The 18,061-nt window shown below is 39.3% G+C and overlaps 1 protein-coding gene, 1 long non-coding RNA gene and 1 pseudogene across 6 annotated transcripts; 1 reads left to right on the plus strand and 2 right to left on the minus strand.

The window, feature by feature from the left end:
* Positions 1-473: 473 nt before the first annotated feature.
* LOC114531671 lies at positions 474-3,745 on the minus strand. Of its 4 annotated transcripts, none has more exons than XR_003687866.1 (9): positions 3,724-3,745; positions 3,472-3,612; positions 2,476-3,319; positions 2,179-2,261; positions 1,999-2,106; positions 1,663-1,877; positions 1,522-1,590; positions 1,310-1,405; positions 474-1,182 (listed from the first exon to the last, which is right to left on the minus strand). XR_003687866.1 is itself a non-coding variant. In XM_028553287.1 (6 exons), exons 3-6 carry the CDS (start codon positions 2,624-2,626, stop codon positions 1,776-1,778), a joined length of 444 nt encoding a protein of 147 aa, XP_028409088.1. In that variant the 5' UTR covers positions 2,627-3,319; positions 3,472-3,612; positions 3,724-3,745; the 3' UTR covers positions 1,599-1,775. The 4 variants fall into 4 exon arrangements, 1 of the variants encoding a protein (XP_028409088.1); XR_003687865.1 differs by lacking the exon at positions 1,522-1,590 and having other exon boundaries at positions 476-765; positions 907-1,182; positions 1,310-1,384; XR_003687864.1 differs by lacking the exon at positions 1,522-1,590 and having other exon boundaries at positions 475-1,182; positions 1,310-1,384.
* A 3,906-nt stretch (positions 3,746-7,651) lies between these two features.
* Positions 7,652-10,940, minus strand: LOC114531634. 2 transcript variants are annotated; one of them, XR_003687858.1, is made up of 13 exons: positions 10,769-10,940; positions 10,524-10,676; positions 10,279-10,392; positions 10,022-10,202; positions 9,784-9,915; positions 9,600-9,688; positions 9,439-9,507; positions 9,033-9,143; positions 8,858-8,917; positions 8,641-8,753; positions 8,231-8,290; positions 7,884-7,948; positions 7,652-7,796 (listed from the first exon to the last, which is right to left on the minus strand). It is a non-coding gene; the product is annotated as an uncharacterized LOC114531634 (long non-coding RNA). The 2 variants fall into 2 exon arrangements; XR_003687859.1 differs by lacking the exons at positions 7,652-7,796; positions 7,884-7,948; positions 8,231-8,290; ... (1 more) ...; positions 8,858-8,917; positions 9,033-9,143 and adding an exon at positions 9,275-9,311.
* Positions 10,941-13,413: 2,473 nt separating this feature from the next.
* Positions 13,414-17,536, plus strand: LOC114531583 (annotated as a pseudogene).
* The last annotated feature ends 525 nt before the right edge of the window (positions 17,537-18,061 follow it).

An 18,061-nucleotide genomic window follows, 5' to 3' on the forward strand; every position in this document is an offset into this window, starting at 1 on the left:
GTGGCTTCTGGGTTCGATTCCCAGAACACTGTCGTAAAAGAATTTTAAAAAGATGGTTGTGGAATCATTACGTAATTTACGTAATAAATAGGAAATATCTGGCATTGTGATTAGCACGTAATAGGTCCTCATGGTCAGGGCCGCGGGGATAGACCACTGTCAAGGGGGAGGGCATCTCCTGTACTCCAAAAACCTGAGAACGAAGATGTGGGGGGGGGGGGAATTAGACCAAAATAAACCACAATCGATGTTTGTGGGCAAAAATATGTTTTTGGTCTGATGTTATAGCAGGCCCAAAAAATATTAATGCTCAAGAACATAAAGTATATTATTATATTATATTATATTATATTATATTATATTATATTATATTATATTATATTATATTATATTATATTATATTATATTATATTATATTATATTATATTATATATATTATATTATATTTATACAATGCAAGTGAACATTTTTAGAATTGGTCTGAGCCAGCAAGGTAATAAAATATATAGCTGGGTAAATTTTTCATTTTAGTCTTCATACATTGTAATGCTGATTTAGTTGTTGTAATTGTCCATGTGCATGATTAGCATCAACCTAAATGCTAATTTTCCAATTTCAAAGTGTTTAGTTTTTTGGGACACCCTATACATATATCATAATAATTTAATAAAACATTCCATTTAAGATATTATGTGTCATATTTCATTGATAATGGGCTCTTAAATTTATGGTTGTTTCGCTCTATATCAGAGCTCGTCAGCATGCCTAGGAAACACAAATGAAATGATGATAACATCAATGATTCTGACATGGACAGCCTGACCTAGGGTCTGGGGGTGTGAAATTAGAGTTTTCCTTCTGTTAGGTGAACTGCACTGCCTACCATGGCTAATGAGCTCCACCTACCCAAAGTAACTTTATTTTGCACACAACCATTAAAATCTTGTTTTATGTGTGTCGACAAGTGTCTGTACTGATGGAGGAGGAACAGGGGCAATATTGGGTGCAATTTGTCTAGGATCATTACTTGGAATACCAAGTCTTTTGTTTACATTCCCTTTTGATGTGATCCTCTTTATAAAAACCTTCTGCATCAGTTCAGGAATGTAACTAAATTCTTTTGGTACAAGAACACGAACACGGCACCACTGTTGTGTACGCTTACTGAACTTCCGACCGTACCTAATAAAAAAAAAACTTTACAATTCCATACAATATGAGTACCATTACACTATAAGAATGCACAGGACTTGAAAAGTTGTTCACACTTAGGATGGGAACACTAAGGCAAAAATTTCAATACCAGTACCTTTCTTTCCCATCAGCTGTAGTTGCTGGTGCTCGGCCTCTGTGGTGGTTAAAGTCCAAGGCAGCAAGCTGGTTTCTAGCTTGGTATACTGAGTATCTGAAGATACAACAAACATCAACATTCTTTTATTAACAATGTTTCCTTGCATGGAAATCAACCATGATAGGAGTTTTATTAGCTGTTACCTTTGTAATAACATGTCATATACTTACGAATAGGCATGGCGCTTTGAAGCATACATCAAAATTACATTATGAAAGGACTCTAAAAATCCTGTGTGCCTAAAAAATATTTCAAACTTTGAGATGATATAACTTATCTGAAATTTTCAAATATCCAATCTCATTTGTTACCTGAAGTTAACATAATACACCAAAGTGTTTAAAAAGCGAGTGTCCAGAATGATCTTTGCCAGTGCTTTATGGGCAGAAGACTCTTTCTTAAGCCATGGCTTCTTTCTCTCACTTTAATTAAGAGGATCATGTTCACATTTTCCACCATTTACACCTTCCTTCAACACCCACTCATGCTCATCAACAACATGGTGTAAAATACCAATCCATTTATCCTATTAAAAAATATAAAAAATACAACATAAAGTGACTACATATTAACACATGTATGTACAGTTTGCACGAACTAGATAAGTATTGCTGCAAAAACCAGTAGTACTTCAATGTGAATCTTACTTTGAGATTTTTTGAGTCATTAGCACATGTTTTTGAACAATACCAAAAATGGTTCCTTATTGATGGTGCCCAAAAGGTCAAATCTGCATTGTCTTTAGATTTAGCAGCCTAAAGAATAAAATCAATTCTAAATAAAGAAAGTTTTTTAACTAATTGCTGGTTGATATCTTCAACACTTACAGTAGTGATTTTCTTTGCAATGTTCTTTGCTCCATGCCACACATCATTCTGATGTGTGACCTCCTTATATTTCTCTTCCCTTTCTAAAAAATGCAATAATGCTTAATTAATAAACAAATGCATGTTGTAAATATTCCCTTACTGTCTTTTAAAGGGTAAACACAATTAATTATATAACATTGTAATCAATCTGCAAATGAAGTTGTTAAATTATTGAAAGTCTGACAATATTGATTATAACAGGTTGAACAATTAGAGTTTCAGGAATTGCCATATTGTTATAATGTAGATACTTACTCATCAATGCAGCAATTTCAATATGACCATCAGTTACCACCTCCTTCATAACTATTGGTGATGCAAACAGTGTGTCCATCCCTCTTTCAAACCCAATCCTCTCCATATTATTGCTCTTACCAGCAGCTTCTCTGACATCAACCACATTCATTTGCAGTATGGCACGATCATTGGTATCAGCCAAGCTGTAAGTACATTATTGTGCACTATGGCCAGGCGAGTCATTTCTTCCATCACCACTCAATATAACCTCTTTGTTCTCTCTTTCTTTCCAACATTTCTGTTTGTGTTCTTCCCAGTAGTCATTAATGGCAGGGATGATGTACAACTTCTGATACTGATTGAATAATATTGATGAGAAATACTGCAGATAATAGAAGTTGAACTCAACCCCACCTTGGTGTAGGAATTGCCAGACAACAACAAATCAGAAGCAAGCACAAGGTTGCCTGCTCTAATCTTGTTGCAATAGGGTTGAGCTGCCCATCTGCCTCCAACATGACCAGACCTACACCCCCAGGATACGACCAGGCATGTTCCAACATATGTTTTCTTATAGCTCAACACACGGCCACATCCTTGTCGTTTACAAACACTCCCATGTAATGATGTTATCAAAGCTATAAGAGTGTCTGTAAACACAATACACTTTTCCTTCTTGATTGCATCTTCAGGACTGACTTCTTCCACAGTAGAGATGTATTCTGGTTGAGTCGTCTTATGTTGCTGCTGTTGTTGTTGTTGGGTTCCAACATCTTCTGTGGGCTCATCTCCATCATGTTCACGGATTGTCACATTGAGCAAGTCATCCAGTAATGGCACGTCAAAACCCGGGGGACATACACTACAGTAAAATGGCAGTAAGAGATATTATTGGACGAAATATTTTATGCCATATTCAGTGATATATAATGTGTATATTTATGTTTTAAATCAATAAGCATTACAGTAGGAATGTCACAAAGATTATTATTGAGGTTTTGCATCATCACTTACTCAAGAGAATAGTCCGACAAAACCTGGTCTGCCTGGATAGTGTGTTCACCAAAATTGTCATTATCATCATCACTTTCATCATCAGAACTATCATCTTTGGCTGTCAATGTTCGACTGTCAGAAATCACACTCTGACCCGACCTGAGATATAAACACATATTGCGTATTAAAAAAGTAATACTCTCTGCGCGAAACTTTGCATGTATGGGTTTCAAATTATAAACTCAGTAATCACAATAAGTTTCAAATTACCTGATAGAATATGATGTTCTAAATCCGACAAAGCAGACAATGGACGCGGATTTGAGTGCGCGCTTGGCGTTGAGGTTTTAACTATAAAATATTTCATACGAATGTTTTATGCGAATATTTTAAAAAATAATAAATGTTTACGTTTTTGGAGCAGCACTTTAAAACATATGTTCTTACTGGGAGAAGAAAAATATTTGGAAGGTGTACTTGGCGGCATATCCCTTGATTCCATTACCGTTTCGGTTTGCGTCTCTGCATTGCTAAAGTGAGTTCAACACATACATAAAAAGCATTATGAAGTAAACAAATAACACACAAAAAAGGTCAGAGGTTTTATCATTTTATACTTACCAAACTATACGATTCATCGCAAGATAGCTGTCAAGAAGCATATCCGCCACATCCTTGTCTGTTCTCAATTTATGCTGCTCCTTAAACGCTCTCCATCGAGGGAAAGAACCCAACAAATACACTTTAGAGGCATCTCTACTAGCATAATATTCTTTTCTACTCGACGACATTACTCAGTGCTCTTGAAAGATTGAGAATTTCTTTCTTAAATTGTCGGCTGGTCATGGTTTTTAGACTGAACTATGACGTCAAATTATGACGTCACTTTCGCTAGGCGGGGCTTATTTTGCTACTTCCTTACGCTTTTACTCTTGACTTCCGATTTTTCGATGGGCGTGGTCAGACACGCCCACTTAATCTAATTATGATGTCAATTCCAACGGGTGGGGCTTATTTCGCTACTTCCTTACGCTTTGACTTTTGACTTCCGGTTTTTCGATGGGCGTGGTCAGACACGCTCACTTAATCTAATTATGACGTCACTTCCGGTGGGCGGGTTTTTTTCGCTACTTCCTTACGCTTTGACTTTTGACTTCCGGTTTTTCGATGGGCGTGGTCAGACACCCCCACTTAATCTAATTATTACGTCATTTTCGGTGGGCGGGACTTATTTCGCTACTTCCTTACAATTTGACTTTTGACTTCCGGTTTTTTGGTGGGCGTGGTCAGACATGCCCACTTAATCTAATTATTACGTCACTTCCGGTCTGCGGGGCTTATTTCGCTACTTCCTTACGCTTTGACTTTTGACTTCCGGTTTTTCGATAGGCGTGGTCAGACACGCCCACTTAATCTAATTATAATGTCACTTCTGGTGAGCGGGGCTCATTTCGATACTTCCTTACGCTTTGACTTTTACATTCTGGTTTTTCGATGGGCGTGGTCAGACACGCCCACTTAATCTAATTATGATGTCACTTCTGGTGGGCGGGGCTTATTTCGCTACTTCCTTACGCTTTGACTTTTGACTTCCGGTTTTTTGATAGTGTGGTCAGACACGCCCACTTAATCTAATTATGACGTCATTTCCGGTAAGCGGGGCTTATTTCGCTACTTCCTTACGCTTTGACTTTTGACTTCCGTTTTTTCGATAGGCGTGGTCAGACACGCCCACTAAATCTAATTATGACGTCACTTCCGGTAGGCAAGGCTTATTTCGTTATTTCCTTACCCTTTGACTTTTGACTTCCGGTTTTTCGATGGGCGTGGTAAGAAACGCCCACTTAATCTAATTTTGACATCACTTCCGGTGGGCGGGGCTTATTTCGCTATTTCCTTACGCTTTGACTTTTGACTTCCGGTTTTTCGATAGACGTGGTCACACACGCCCACTTAATCTAATTATGATGTCACTTCTGGTGGGCGGGGCTTATTTCGCTACTTCCTTTCGCTTTGACTTTTGACGTCCGGTTTTTCGATGGGCATGGTCAGACACGCCCATTTAATCTAATTATGACGTCACTTTCGGTGGGTGGGAATTATTTCGCTACTTCCTTATGCTTTGACTTTTGACTTCCGGTTTTTCGATGGGCGTGGTCAGACACGCCCACTTAATCTAATTATGACGTCACTTCTGCTGGGCGGGGCTTATTTTGCTACTTCCTTACACTTTGACTTTTGACTACCGGTTTTTCGATGGGCGCGGTCAGACACGCACACTTAATCTAATTATGACGTCTATTCCGGTGGGCGGGGCTTATTTTGCTACTTCCTTACGCTTTGACTTTTGACTTCCGGTTTTTCGATGGGCGTGGTCAGAAACGCTCACTCAATCGAATTATGACGTCACTTATTGTGGGCGGGGCTTATTTCTCTACTTCCTTATGCTTTGACTTTTGACTGCCGGTTTTTCGATAGGTGTGATCAGACACGTCCACTTAATCTAATTATGACGTCACTTCCATTGGGCGGGGCTTATTTCGCTACTTCTTTACACTTTGACTTTTGACTTCCGGTTTTTCGATGGGCGTGGTCAGACACGCCCACTTAATCTAATTATGATGTCACTTCTGGTGGGCGGGGCTTATTTTGCTACTTCCTTACGCTTTGACTTTTGATTTCTAATTTTTCGATGGGCGTGGTCAGACACGCCCACTTAATCTAATTATGACGTCACTTCCGGTGGGCAGGGCTTAGAATGCTCATTGATTTGCGGTCATTGTATGAAACCTTCCTGGTTGGTTCATGTCCTTGCCATGGCTTCACAAAAGTGCCAGGGCATATTGGTAGTTTCTACCACATTGTTTGTCGCCATAGCGTAAGTATAGAAATATTTCACCTGCAATGCAACTCTACTTTTGAGACGTGTAAATTACGAAAGTACAACTTATATTTCGTATTGTTCTCTCAACATATCGAACATCTTCACTGACACTAATTAACATCTCTCAAGAGCAGAATTGCATTGCAAGTTGCAAGAAAAATTGCACCCTGTAACAGGGCATTTATCATCTTGTTTTCTTAGACAACCGTAGCTCTAGTCTGAGACGTATACAGTGATATACCATTTAGAGCATTTATGAAATTTACATTTATAGAATTTTTACTCTGGGTGTTCTAAAAAATAATTCTTTTGGGTGTCCTTTCCTTTCAGGTAACCGCAGCTTCAAAGTTTCTGACTTTCCAGGAGTCAGTAAGAGATGCCGCCGATCTCTATTTATCATTTAAGCATATTCCTCTTGTTTTTCTTTGCGACACGGCTTGTGGGTTTGTCAGGCACTTAGAGTGCTGGGTCAGTAAAGAAATGACCGAATAGCTATGGAAAGGTGACAGAGGGTGTTTTGAGGTACCATCGTTGGATAAACCACCATCAAAGGTATCGTTTACGAAAAATCTACATATCACTGGTGTATTGTGCACGTTCATTGCCCTGCAACATTTTTATAAAACATTTTTATTCAGTCAAGGCTAACTTAAGATATGACTTGAAAACAGTTTAGAATATTCTGAAAACCCATAAAATGGAACAAATAAATTATTAATTTTGTCGTCATGACACTTCTAGGAAATGAGTGTCCCTATGCTGACAACAGCAGAATACAGAAAAAGTGACAATGATATGATACAGGTGGAGGATGGTAGCATGATTCATCCATTGACAGGCACATCCAGGAGATATGTTTTAGGTGACAGATTTCACACAGCAAGCAATCCTCACAAGTCACCCCTTTGTGAATATCACAACATAAATCTTTTGTCTCAGTTGAACACGATAAAAACAAGCTATCAAGAGTCCGAAAACAACTGAAAGAATGTGCGATGGTTACGAAGCTCGACGATGCAAAATTTTTCCACACACTATTTTAATAACTTTTTGATGGATTTCTATCAAAATGAGGAAATAGTAAAAAAGCAACACGACGTAGCTTCGAGACACGTTGGGTAGCTGGAGCTCGTCAGTCTTGGAAGACAGTCCACCTAGGAGAAGGAAAACTCTGATTTAAAACCCCCAGACTCGTGCAATAAATGGGTCAGGCTGTCCATGTCGGATTCATTGATGCTGCTAATAATTATTGCAATACTTAATGTTTCCTAGGCATGCTGACGAGCCCTGAGATAGGGCAAAACAGCCATTATACACGTATTGTTATACGTAGTATTATTTATTGGATCTAGTGTTCATAACTTTTCATATCTTTAGAAAGCAATTGGATGGTTTATTCGTTGTTCAATGTTTGCAATTAAATTATTTTCTAGATTTCTGTTTGCAGAAGTCGCACAGCCTATAATTAAAAAAAAAACTTGTTAGAACGTCAATCATATTTATAGGACGTTGAAGTATTAATATAACTGTAAATGTATTGACTTACCACTTTCCTTTAGGTACTCTTTCAATTCCTAGGCACTCCTGATGGTAGTAGCCTTTACCTGGACACTATAGTTATGGTTGAAAAATAAACAGTTATTGACCGACATTCAGTTTTAAGGAAACTATTAGTGGGATACGAGATGTAGTATCGTTTATTTTACAGATAGTGGAATGAACATAGAAACCTCAACCAGACAACATAAGATTGCTTTTATAAATTTCTCGTACATAAGGTTCTCGGACAAGAAACTCTCGGTACTGAGAAAATATATGCGAGCTTAACTGTTTTACTGCATTTGAGCACGATGCAAAATTGAATCTAGTCTATATGTACTATTTTATACATACGTTCTTCTTGTTTGTGGTTTCACATATCAGCATCATGTCCTACGATTCTTTATCTCTTTCCTGGAACGATTATGGTATATACATCATTGTATATACATTGTATATACATCGTGCAACTTGCTCTTAATTCAGAACTGTGTGACACAAAGTTCAGAAGTTCTAGCCGGTAAGAGAACTTAGGAGGAAAACAAATGTAAATAAACTGATCAATGATGATAATGTATTTTCCTTTAATGCTGGTATCATGCATGAATAAAAAGGACTTAGACTGGAATTGCACTGGTCCAATATGAATTCGGAGACACACAAGTTTCCCGTCCGAAAGTTACCGTCTCGTCCAAACAGTGGGAAAATTATGCTGATATTGAAAAATTGTATAAGTACGTCATAAAACTAGATGTATGATTTACCTCTTTGCATGAACACCATTTGTATACTTTAATTTTGCCGGAATTCGGAGGACATGATAATCCACTCGTCCCAGCAGTTGTCCCAACACTTTTATTATCAGATCATGTAGAGCCTATATGTGATTTAAAAAAAGAAAATATGCTCATGAAAATGTTGATGCAAAAAGTCCATGGATTTGGACAGACACACTTGTTAATCAGAATTTCTTTTACTTACTCCGAGGAAGAACGCCAATAGCACCTTCTGCAAATAATCGCTTTCTGGTGTGCGATTCACCTGTAATTAGTTAAAAGGCATAGACATATTTATGTTATATATATATATATTATATATACAGTAATTTATATAATCGTACTTGCAAACCACACAAGACACATCGTATATCGTTTACCTCTTGCAGGCATTTCATTTGCTTGCTCGCAGACGTTTTGATCGCCAGTTGCTATTGGGGTTGAATCGGGAATTTTGTCTTGGGAAGTTCTCACATCTGTTGTATTGTGATCTAAGATAATTGGAAAGAGCAAAATAACGTAAATGAATTGTATGCCGGGCAGCAACAAGTATTGCATTAAGTCAAGTGCACGCAACTGTAGTAACGAGCATAAATATTTGCATGCAAGCTGAATAAGTAAACGGGTCTCTTTATTATTTTTTGCGCGACTTCAATGGCCTGTAAATTAATCAAAGAAAAATTGGTAACGCTTAAAACTTTATAACATTGTTAAAGAAAATTAAAAAAACTACAAAAGCATCAAAACTCGTTAGTAATTCGTTTTGATATTTTTAAAATGACATACCCAAGCAAATGTTTTCCTTTTTCTTGGAGTCAGGTTGTTATATCTAGCCTTTGTGTTCGGTGTAAGTTTCTATTTGAATAGTCAAGGATACACAGTGAAACACAGATTAGACAAGTCGTTAAACTGCTCATACAATCTCCTAACTGAGTAAGCCTGCATACCTCTGTAAAACTGAAGTTGAGCTCCTCTTCACTTTCTGTAGGTGCAGTTGTATTTTCGCGATATTGCATGACATGAATATTTTTAAATGCTATACAAATGTGTTATTAAAGGTTTCAAAACATTTAATATGCTGATGAAATACTCAAATAGTAATCCTCATCTGATTCTGTTATTTCTGTATACCTTCTAACTTTATCCTCAACTCGTTTTCGAGAGTGTCCAAGCTTTCGCAACCTTCGTCCGATATTGTTGTTGCTGGATTGTTGATTTCTTCCATATCACTCTCATTGGGGGCATCATCCCGAATTCCACTAGCTTATGAGTAATATTGTTAGAACAACGATTACATTCAAGATACAAAACAAGCCTAAACTTCGAACCAGAAAGAATTGCACAGAAACTTTATTTAAAACTTTCTTACCATACACTATCATATGTTGCGTGAATGGCATCAGTTTCCCCAGAAAAATTCGGTATGCTCTTTTCTGGCAAACCTGTTTCCTTTTAATCATTTGCTCCAAGGTGCATTCCCTGTCTTTGCCGAAGTATATCCCTATTGTCCCCGGCTCCCGTACAAGCGTACTTTGCAATTATTTGAATTCCTATTAAAACAACAAACATTTTGTGAAATGCAGTCAAAAGACCGTGTTAGACTCCAAAACTGTACGTGTTACTCACTGTATGTGAAATATCGACAAAACTGTCGACAGCAGTTGACAGTAGCGCAATGCCTGGAACCTTCATCCCTTCGATGTTCTTGACAGTAACTTTAGGGTGCAGCCATGTAAGAATCTTAAAAGAGATCAGCAAAATCTGTGAATGTTAAATCCAAGGAAATCGAACACTGTGTATATGGCGCCATTTAATACTTTATTTCATTCGGAATTTTTTTTATGTAAATAGAAAAATGAAAGAAAACAAACCGGGTCTTTTTCCTCGGCTATCTTTTCAAGGATGTTAGCTTTTAGCCTTTGCATTGTTGAATGTATACTGACTGTCTGCACCTTTAATAACTTGCGGCATGCAAACAATACATAATCTTTGGTGTTCGCTTGGTTACCACACGAGAAACGTAACTAAAATGAGAAACATAAGTCATGTAAAAATGAACTCTATTATTGAAAACTAGTCCGATCTATTTTTTGCGAGTTATTTGAGTTTCACATACCAGAGCATTTGCGACCAAAATCCTGAATCAAGCACATGCCGCAGCCATCTTGCTTTTGGAGGTAAGGGGCCACGCTGCTCTTGTTCAATTCTCACATTGAAAAATAAAAACAAAAAGCAAACCAAAGTGTGCTACAACTGCTACGCTTGCTAGGCTTGCTACGACTGCTACGCTTGCTACGACTGCTACGACTGCTACGACTGCTACGCTTGCTACGCTTGCTACGCTTGCTACGCTTGCTACGCTTGCTACGCTTGCTACGCTTGCTACGCTTGCTACGCTTGCTCCGCTTGCTACGCTTGCTACGCTTGCTACGACTGCTCCGCTTGCTACGCTTGCTCCGCTTGCTACGACTGCTACGCTTGCTACGCTTGCTACGCTTGCTACGCTTGCTACGCTTGCTACGCTTGCTACGCTTGCTACGCTTGCTACGCTTGCTACGCTTGCTACGCTTGCTACGCTTGCTACGCTTGCTACGCTTGCTACGCTTGCTACGCTTGCTACGCTTGCTACGCTTGCTACGCTTGCTACGCTTGCTACGCTTGCTACGCTTGCTACGCTTGCTACGCTTGCTACGCTTGCTACGCTTGCTACGCTTGCTACGCTTGCTACGCTTGCTACGCTTGCTACGCTTGCTACGCTTGCTACGCTTGCTACGCTTGCTACGCTTGCTACGCTTGCTACGCTTGCTACGCTTGCTACGCTTGCTACGCTTGCTACGCTTGCTACGCTTGCTACGCTTGCTACGCTTGCTACGTTTGCTACGCTTGCTACGCTTGCTACGCTTGCTACGCTTGCTACGCTTGCTACGCTTGCTACGCTTGCTACGCTTGCTACGCTTGCTACGCTTGCTACGCTTGCTACGCTTGCTACGCTTGCTACGCTTGCTACGCTTGCTACGCTTGCTACGCTTGCTACGCTTGCTACGCTTGCTACGCTTGCTACGCTTGCTACGCTTGCTACGCTTGCTACGCTTGCTACGCTTGCTACGCTTGCTACGCTTGCTACGCTTGCTACGCTTGCTACGCTTGCTACGCTTGCTACGCTTGCTACGCTTGCTACGCTTGCTACGCTTGCTACGCTTGCTACGCTTGCTACGCTTGCTACGCTTGCTACGCTTGCTACGCTTGCTACGCTTGCTACGCTTGCTACGCTTGCTACGCTTGCTACGCTTGCTACGCTTGCTACGCTTGCTACGCTTGCTACGCTTGCTACGCTTGCTACGCTTGCTACGCTGCTACGCTTGCTACGGCTGCTACGCTTGCTACGGCTGCTACGCTTGCTACGCTTGCTACGCTTGCTACGCTTGCTACGACTGCTACGCTTGCTACGCTTGCTCAGGGGCGTAACTTGACCCTAAGCGTTGGGGGGGTGTGAAGCAAATTTGCCCTACCAAAGGGCGTGACCAGCAACAAATACGCGGAAAAGGGCGTGGCAACCAAATGCAATTATAGCTCTTTTTGATAGGCTGTGAGACAGTTATATATTTATTACGCAAACCCGACTGCATAAAACTGAAAGCGAGATTTTGATATATATTTCGGAAATTATTGAAATCTACGAGGCGCCACCATGGTTGGCGCCGAGAGAAAGATTTTCGAAGATTGGGTCCTCTAGATCGTCGGAAACGGCCTTCTCAGACTGGCAACTTTCTCTCGAATTGTAAGTCGCACCCACGCCTAATTTTCAAGACTTCCCGCACCCGAACTGATTTTTTCCCGAGATTCGGAAGGATTCACTTTTTTCCCGAGATTCGGAAGGATTCACTTTTTTCTCGAGATTCATTTTTGGATTCACTTTTTCCCGAGATTCATTTTTGGATTCACTTTTTCTCGAGATTCATTTTTGGATTCACTTTTTCTCGAGATTCATTCTCAGAAGGATTCACTTTTTTCTCGAGATTCATTTTTGGATTCACTTTTTCCCAAGATTCATTTTTGGATTCACTTTTTTCTCGAGATTCATTCTCGGAAGGATTCACTTTTTTCTCGAGATTCATTTTTGGATTCACTTTTTCCCGAGATTCATTTTTGGATTCACTTTTTTCTCGAGATTCATTTTTGGATTCACTTTTTCCCAAGATTCATTTTTTAGTTCACTTTTTCTCGAGATTCATTCTCGGAAGGATTCACTTTTTTCTCGAGATTCATTTTTGGGTTCACTTTTTCTCGAGATTCATTTTTGGATTCACTTTTTCTCGAGATTCATTCTCGGAAGGATTCACTTTTTTCTTGAGATTCATTTTTGGATTCACTTTTTCCCGAGATTCATTTTTGGATTCACTTTTTTCTCGAGATTCATTTTTGGATTCACTTTTTCCCCAGATTCATTTTTGGATTCACTTTTTCTTGAGATTCATTTTTGGATTCACTTTTCTCGAGATTCATTCTCGGAAGATTCACTTTTTTCTCGAGATTCATTTTTGGGTTCACTTTTTCCCGAGATTCATTCTCGGAAGGATTCACTTTTTTCTCGAGATTCCTATTTGGATTCACTTTTTTCCCGAGATTCATTTTTGGATTCAGTTTTTCTCGAGATTCATTTTTGGATTCACTTTTTTTCTCCACATTCGGATTCGGAATCACTTTTTTCCCGAGATTCATTCTCGGAAGGATTCAAAGTGTAAGGAAGAAGATAAATAAGCGATGCCCCCCGGAAGTGACGTCATAATTAGTTCAGTTCTGATTTTTGTATAGTTCACTCACAGTTCAGTTCTGATTTTTGTATAGTTCACTCACAGTTCAGTTCTGATTTTCGTACAGCTCACACAGTTCTGATTTTCGTACAGTTCAATACAGTTCAGTTCTGATTTTTGTATAGTTCACTAACATTTCAGTTCTGATTTTCGTACAGTTGACTCACTGTTCACACACAGTTCAGTTCTGATTTTCGTATAGTTCACTCACTGTTCAGTTCTGATTCGGAATCGGAATCACTTTTTTTTCGAGATTCACTTTGGACAACAAACTTTTCAACAACATTTTAACCACTTTTTAACAACTTTTAAACCACTTTTTAACAAATCTCCTATGTCTTAGGCTAATTTGTAAAGTGAGACACAGGTAGCCCAAGACCGACACAGGTAGCCCAAGACAGGCACATTAGCCCAAGACAAAAGACTTTTTTTTTAAAAAAATTTGAGAGAATCAAAGGAAGTTAAAAAATGTTAATATAGGAAGTTTAAGATTTTTTTTATTGAAGAATTAATTTGTGTTGGGCTACCTGTTTCGAAGCAGACACAGGTAGTCCAAGATAGACACAGGTAGCCCAAGACAAAATTCTTTGTGGTCAGGAAAATCCAGATAACTTAAAAAATATGTAAATGCTTTGAGCTTGATAAAATCACTAGGATAAGGATTTAATGTAAAAATTTGTGTGAAAATGTGTGTGAAAATAGATTTAAAAATGGTGTGAAAAAGTGTGTAAAAAGTGTGTAAAAAGTGTGTAAAAAGGTGTGTGAAATTGGTGTAAAAAAGTGTGTAAAAAGTGTGTAAAAAGGTGTGTAAAATTGGTGTAAAAAAGTGTGTAAAAGTGGTGTAAAAATTGTGTGTAAAAATAGTGTTAAAAATGGTGTAAAGATGCTGTAAAAATGGTGTAAAAGTGGTGTAAAAATGGTGTTAAAATGGTGTTAAAATGGTGTAAAGAAGTGTGTAAAATGGTGCAAATGTGTGTAAAAGGTGTGTAAAAAATGGTGTAAATGTGTGTAAAAATAGTGTTAAAAATGATGTAAAAATGCTGTAAAAATGGTGTAAAAGTGGTGTAAAAATGGTGTTAAAATGGTGTAAAGAAGTGTGTAAAATGGTGCAAATGTGTGTAAAAGGTGTGTAAAAAATGGTGTAAATGTGTGTAAAAATAGTTTTAAAATATAGTGTAAAAATAGTATAAAAATGGTGTTAAAAAATAGTGTAAAAATGGTGTAAAAATGGTGTAAAAATGGTGTGTAAAAAAAGTGTTAAAAAATGGTGTAAAAATGGTGTAGAAATGGTGTAAAAAAGGCGTAAAAAATGTGTAAAAAACGTGTAAAAAAGTGTGTAAAAAGCGTGTAAAAAAGTGTGTAAAAAGTGTGTAAAAAGTGTGTAAAATTGGTGCAAAATTGGTGCAAAATTGGTGTAAAAAAGTGTGTAAAAAAGTGTGTAAAAAAGGTGTAAAAAATAAAAAAGGTGTAAAAAAGGTGTAAAAAAGGTGTAAAAAAGGTGTAAAAATGGTGTAAGAAAGTGTATAAAAAGAGTGTAAAAAAGTGTGTAAAAAGTGTGTAAAAATGGTGTGAAAAGTGTGTAAAAATGTTGTGAAAAGTGTCTAAGAATGGTGTTAAAATAGTTTAAAAATGGTGTAAAAAGTTGGAAAAAAGTGTGTATAAAAGTGTGTATAAAAGTGTGTAAAAAAGTTTGTAAAAAAGTGTGTAAAGAAGTGTTGGGGGAGAGGTGCAAAAAGTAGTTAAAAAGTTGTTAAAAAGTGGTTAAAAAGTTTTTAAAAGATTGTAAAAAGTTGGAAAAAAGTTAGAAAAAAATTTAGAAAAAGATGTGGAAAATGTTAGGAAAAAGTTGGGAAAAAGATGGGGAAAAGATGGGGAAAAAGTTAGGTAAAACATGGAAAAAAGGCTGGGAAAAAGTTGGGAAAGAGTTAAGAAAAAAGTTGTTAAAAAGTTGTAAAAGAGTTGGGAAAAAATGTGGAGAAAGATGTGGAAAATGATGGGAAAAAGATGGGAAAAGGATGGGGAAAATGTTGGGAAAAAGTTGGAAAAAAAGTTGTTAAAGAGTTGTAAAAGAGTTGGGAAAAAAGTTGGAGAAATATGTGGAAAATGTTGGGAAAAAGGTAGGAAACAGTTGGAAAAAAGATGTGGAAAATGTTGGGAAAGAGATAGGGAGAAAGTTGGGAGAAAGTTAGGAGAAAGTTATGGAAATATTTGGGAGAAGATTGAGGAGAGTTTAGGGAAATGTTGGGAAAATGATGGGAAAGAAGTTATGGAAAGGTTGGAAGAGAGTTGGAAGGAAGTATGTTGGGAGAATTTTGAGAGAAAATTTGGAGAAATGTGAGAAAGGGTTGGGAGAAGTTGTTAGGAGAAAGAAGGGAAGAAAGGAGAGGAGAGGGAGAGGGAAAGAAAAAAAGGGAGGGGAGGGAGGAGGGAGGGAGAAGGAGGAAAAGGAGAAGGGAAAGAGGGAGGGAGAGGAGAGAAGGGAAAGAGGGAAGAAAGGAGGAGAAAAAAGAGAGAGGGGGAGAAGAGAAGGGAAAGAAAAAAGAGAGGAGAGAGAAAAGAGAGGGAAGGGAAAAGGAGAAAGGAGGAGAAGAAAGAAGGGGGAGAAGAGAGAGAGAAAAAAGGGGGAAGGGGGGGGAAATGGGAGAGAGAGGGAAAAAGAGGAGAAAGAGAGAGGAAAGGGAAGGGGAGAGGAAAAGAAAAAAAAGGGGAAGAAAAGAGAAGGGAGAAAAGGAAAGGAGAGAAGAAAGAAGGAAGGGGAAGAAGAAAAAAGGGAAAAAAGGGGAGAAAAGGGGAGGGGAGGAAGAGAAGAAAAGGGAAAAAGGGGAGGGAGAGAAAAAAGGGGGAGAAAAAAGGGAGGAGAAAAAAAAAAGGGAGGGAAAGGAGGGGAGAGGAAAAAAAAAAAAAAGGAAAGGAGGGGAGAGAGGAAAAAGAAAAGGGGGGGGAAAGAAGGGAAGGAAAAGAGAGGAGGAAAAAGAGGAGAAAGAAAGGGAGGAAAAAAAGGGGAAAAAAAAGGGGAAAAAAAGGGGAAGAAAAAGGGAGAAAAAAAAGGGGAGAAAAAAGAGGGAGAAAAAAGGGGGGAAGAAAGGGGGGAGGGAGGAGGAGGAAAAGGAAAGGAAAAGAAAAAAAGGGGGAGAAGAAGGGGGAAAAGGAGAGAGAAAGAGGGGAAAGAGGGGAGGAAGAAAAAGGGGAGAGAAAGGGAGGAGGAAAAAAAAGAGAAGAAAGAGGGGGAAGAGAAGAAAGAAAAAAGAAGGGAAGAGAAAAAAGAAAAGAAAGAAGGGGGGAGGAAAGAGGGGAAGGAAAAAGGGGAGGGAGGGAGAGAGAGAGGAAGAAAAGAGGGGAAAAGAGAAGGGGAGAAAAAAAGAAGGGGGGGAGAAAAAAGAAAGGGGGAGGAAAAAAAGAGGGGAGAAAAAAAAAGGGAGAGGAAAAAAAAGAGGGGAGGAGAAGGGGAGAAGGAGAGGGGAGGAAAAGGAAGGGGGAAAGAAGGGAGGAGGGAGAAAGAGGGAAAGGAAAGGAGAAGAGAGAGGGAAAAGAGAAAGGAAGGAGAAGGGAAGGAGAGGGGAAGGGAAGAGGAGGGAAGGGGAAAAAAGGAAGAAGAGGGGAGGGAGAGGGAAAGAAGAAAAAGAGGAAAGAAGAAGGGGAAGAGGGGAAAAAAGAGGAAAGGGAAAAGAGAGGGGGAGAGAGGGGGAGAAAGGGGGAAAGAGGGGAAGGAAAGAGAAAGAGGAGAGAAGGGGAAAGGAAAGAGGGAGAGGGGAAAGAGAGGAAAGGGAGAAGGGGAGAGGAAAGAGAAGAAAAGGGAGGGGAAGGAGGAAAGAGGAGGGAGAGGGGGAGGAAAAAGAAAAGAAAAGGGAGGGGAAAAAGGAGAGAAGGGAAAGAGGAAAAGGAAAGGAAGAGGAAGGGGAAGGGAAGAGAAGAGGGAAAGGGGAAGGGGGAAAAAAAGAAGGGGAAAAAAGGGAAGGGAAAAAACAAAAGGAGAGGGGAAGGAAAAGGAGGGAAGGGGAGAAGGGGAGGGGGAGGGAAAGGAGAGAAGAGGGAAGGAAGAAAAGAGAAGAGAAAGGGAAAGGAAGGAAAAGGGAAGGGGGAAAAGGGAAGGAGAAGGAAAGAAAAGAAAAGGGAAGGGAGAAAGGGAAAGGAAAGGGGAAGAGGAGAGAGAAGGGAAGAGGGGGAGGGGGAGAGGGAAAGGAGGGGAGAGAAAAGGAGAGGGAGGAAGGAAGGGAAGGGGAGAAGGGAGGGAAAGGAAGGAAGAGGAGAGAGGAAGGAAAAAAAAGGGAGGGGAAAGAAAGGGAAGGAAAAGGGAGGAGGAAAAAGGGGAGAAAGAAGGGGAGGAAAAAAAGGGAAAAAGAAGGGGGAAAAAAAAAAGGAAAAAAAAGGGGAAGAAAAAAGGGAGAAAAAAAAGGGGAGAAAAAAAAGGGGGAGAAAAAAGGGGGAAAAAAAGGAGGGGAAAGAGGAGGGAAAAAAGGGGGAAAAAAAGGAGGGAAAAAAACAGGGGAGAAAAAAGAGAAAAAAAGAGAAGAAAAAGGGGGGGAAGAGAGGGGGGGGGGGAGGAGGGGGAGAGGGGAGGAAGAGGGGGAGGAAGGGAGAGGGGGAGGAGGGAGAGGAAA

This window comes from Dendronephthya gigantea, unplaced genomic scaffold (genome assembly GCF_004324835.1).
Source record: "Dendronephthya gigantea isolate DGI-Jeju-01 unplaced genomic scaffold, DenGig_1.0 000073F, whole genome shotgun sequence".
NCBI classification, from domain to species: Eukaryota; Metazoa; Cnidaria; class Anthozoa; order Malacalcyonacea; family Nephtheidae; genus Dendronephthya; species Dendronephthya gigantea.